The sequence below is a fragment of the Miscanthus floridulus genome, chromosome 15, assembly GCF_019320115.1.
Source record: "Miscanthus floridulus cultivar M001 chromosome 15, ASM1932011v1, whole genome shotgun sequence".
Classification (NCBI taxonomy): Eukaryota; Viridiplantae; Streptophyta; class Magnoliopsida; order Poales; family Poaceae; genus Miscanthus; species Miscanthus floridulus.
The window spans coordinates 13,239,157-13,242,367 of NC_089594.1; the positions used below are offsets into that span (position 1 = coordinate 13,239,157).

At 55.6% G+C, this 3,211-nt stretch overlaps 1 protein-coding gene across 1 annotated transcript; it reads left to right on the plus strand.

Annotated features, from left to right (window-relative positions):
- Positions 1 to 283: 283 nt before the first annotated feature.
- LOC136506821 (probable purple acid phosphatase 20) lies at positions 284 to 3,006 on the plus strand. The gene is made up of 3 exons (XM_066501731.1): positions 284 to 503; positions 1,605 to 1,896; positions 2,013 to 3,006. The coding sequence occupies exons 1-3, from the start codon at positions 333 to 335 to the stop codon at positions 2,879 to 2,881; spliced, it is 1,332 nt and encodes a 443-aa protein (XP_066357828.1). The 5' UTR covers positions 284 to 332; the 3' UTR covers positions 2,882 to 3,006.
- The last annotated feature ends 205 nt before the right edge of the window (positions 3,007 to 3,211 follow it).

Consider the following 3,211-nt stretch of genomic DNA (forward strand, 5'->3'; position numbering starts at 1 on the left):
CAAAACATTAGCAAAACAAACAAGTCACCTATGGTTGACTAAAAACGGCATAACCGAACGACAGATTCGTGCCTGACACGCCCAACGAAATTTGTTCACTCGTCGTACCTCATTGATTTGTGATCATATATATATATATATATATATATATATATATATATATATATATATAGCATCGACGCAGCTGGATGCTGGATGACCTCGTGTGCTCTTCTTATAAATGCCTGCCCGTGACCACCCCGGCCACCCATTCCCCTCCACTTTCCATTTCCGCTTGCATGCTCCAAAGCCGTCTTAGATTCAGGAAACACCGAGAGCAAGTTGTTGTGCCAATGGCCGCCATGGCAGGAAGCAGGAGCATGGCGGCGCTGGCGCTCCTCGTCCTGGCCTCCCCCGCGCTGCCCGCGTCCCTCGCCGTCACGTCGCCGTACGTGCGGCCGCCGCCGAGGGCCACGCTGTCGCTGCCCCGGGACGCCGACGCCGACGGCCAGACGCCGCAGCAGGTACGCCTTCCTTCCTCTGTGTCCCTCTGCTCTCAAACAGACGTGCTTCGGCGGTTCCAGTGGCCTTGTGGCGGCCTTTTTGCGTTTCGCCGAGCTAGCGGAAACCTGACCACCAGGTTCTGAATTCTGAATGCTGTCATGTCATGTCATGTCATTGGGCACTACAAAACCCCGCGTCGTTTCAGCAAAGTTGCTCCGATCCATTTGTGCTACTACTGATGATTGTCGGGTGGTTTCTTTTTGCTATGTAGCTCCATCGATTAGCCTTATCTTAAGAAAAAACACTCGATGGATTAGGATTAGCACACGAGATTGTCTGTTGCGATCGCATTGCGTGAGTCAAACTCCGACCAGAAAGAAATCATCCTGCGTGCCCCCACGAGCATCCTTGGTCATGTGATACAGCGTGGCTGTTCGGCCGGCTGGCTGGCTAGCCCCCTCACGAATCACTGTTTATGTGACCAGTGATTTCAGCCAGAATATGAACAGTGATTTCAGACAGAACAGTATTTTCTCACAATAATTAGCTGAAACAGTGTTTTTGTTATTTTTTAGTCCTACAAACAGGCTAGTACGCGGGAAGGTAGGAAGGAATTGTGCTGCCTGTCGCGACATTTTTGGTTGGATTACTAGGGAGCAGGAACAAATATGTACGTGTTCACACAGCCGGGACTGGGAGAGAGCTTGACCTGATGATCACTAATTTGCGTCTGTTTAGTTAGCATGAAGAACGGGCCGGGGGTTGGGAGACTGAGATAGTGACCGCACCACAGACAGAGCCAGGGGAGAAAGAGAAGAAGCTCCGTTGGGACTCCTTTCCCATTCATCCCCACGCCACCCTGACGACGCACCTCGTGTCGGCACGCGCGCGGGCCGGTTGGGTTTTGCTGTTTCGTTTGTGAGTAATCAACTAATCATGGGCGACGCAGAACAATTAGCTTTAGGTTAGTGATGCTGATGGGGCAATTCATCGACCAACCGTCAGAGCTCATGCATGCTGCAGTCGTCGGTCGTCACAATCATGAGCCACCTGCTTCTTCCGTACGCTTTCCCCGTCAGTCATTGCAAACAATTTGAGCATCTTTTTCTTGGCAACTCCAGGTGCACATATCAATGGTAGGCCCTGACAAGGTGCGGGTATCATGGATCACCGACGACGACGCGCCGGCGACGGTCGACTACGGCACATCGGCCGGCCAGTACCCGTTCTCCGCGACGGGAAACACGACGACCTACTCGTACGTGCTCTACCACTCCGGCAACATCCACGACGCCGTCATCGGGCCACTGCAGCCCAGCACCACCTACTACTACCGCTGCAGCTCCAACCCGTCGCGGGAGCTCTCCTTCCTGACGCCCCCGGCCGCGCTCCCCTTCAAATTCGTCATCATCGGTAAATGCCCATAATCTTGTACATTTTGTGCATGTGCCGCCGCAGCTGGGCTCGAGTGCTCGATCGATCTTGGCGTGATTTGATGGACACGGCAATGGCGTCGCTATATGTTGCAGGTGACCTCGGTCAGACGGGGTGGACGGCTTCCACGCTGAAGCACATCGCCGCCGCCGACTACGACATGCTCCTGCTCCCGGGCGACCTGTCGTACGCCGACTTCGTCCAGTCGCGGTGGGACTCGTACGGCCGCCTCGTGGAGCCGCAGGCGAGCGCGCGGCCGTGGATGGTGACGCAGGGCAACCACGAGGTCGAGAAGCTGCCGCTGGTCGAGCCCACGCCGTTCAAGGCGTACAACGCGCGGTGGCGTATGCCCTACGACGCCGGCGCCGTGCCGTCCGGCGACAACCTCTACTACTCCTTCGACGTGGCCGGCGGCGCCGTGCACGTCCTCATGCTCGGCTCCTACACCGACTACGCCGCGGGCAGCGCGCAGCTCCGGTGGCTCCGCGCTGACCTCGCGGCGCTCGACCGAGGAAAGGCGGCGTTCGTGGTGGCGCTGGTGCACGCGCCGTGGTACAATAGCAACGATGCGCACCAGGGGGAGGGCGACGCCATGCGGGACGCCATGGAGGCGCTGCTGTACGGCGCGCGCGTCGACGCCGTGTTCGCGGGCCACGTCCACGCGTACGAGAGGTTCAAGCGCGTCTACGCCGGCAAGGAGGACCCCTGCGCGCCCGTGTACGTCACCATCGGCGACGGCGGCAACCGGGAGGGGCTGGCGGACAAGTACATCGACCCGCAGCCGACGATCTCGGCGTTCCGGGAGGCCAGCTTCGGGCACGGCCGGCTCGAGGTGGTGAACGCCACGCACGCGCTGTGGACGTGGCACCGCAACGACGACGACGAGCCGGTCGTCGCCGACCAGGTGTGGATGAACAGCCTCGCGGCCAACCCGGCTTGCAACCGAAGCAAGAAGATGATGTAACGCACGAGGACTCGGCGGCTGTCTTTACTAGCTTGAAGTATTATTAGAGATTATTAAAATTATAAACTGTTGTTCTCGGAAAAATATATTAAAAAAATGGTTGTTGTAATGTAAATATTCATACTTCTATTGACTACGCTCTATTCGTTTGACTTATAAGCTGTACTTTTTCAGTCAATGAATAATATTTTTCTCTAAAAAAAATCAGTCAATAATACTTTCAGTCATGTCTTATCAGCCTAAGTGAATAGGGTCCTATATTGTGTTTGGTTGCTGACGATAACGGACTATATTGTAACACCGAGAGTAGCCCATAAACCCATACTGAGA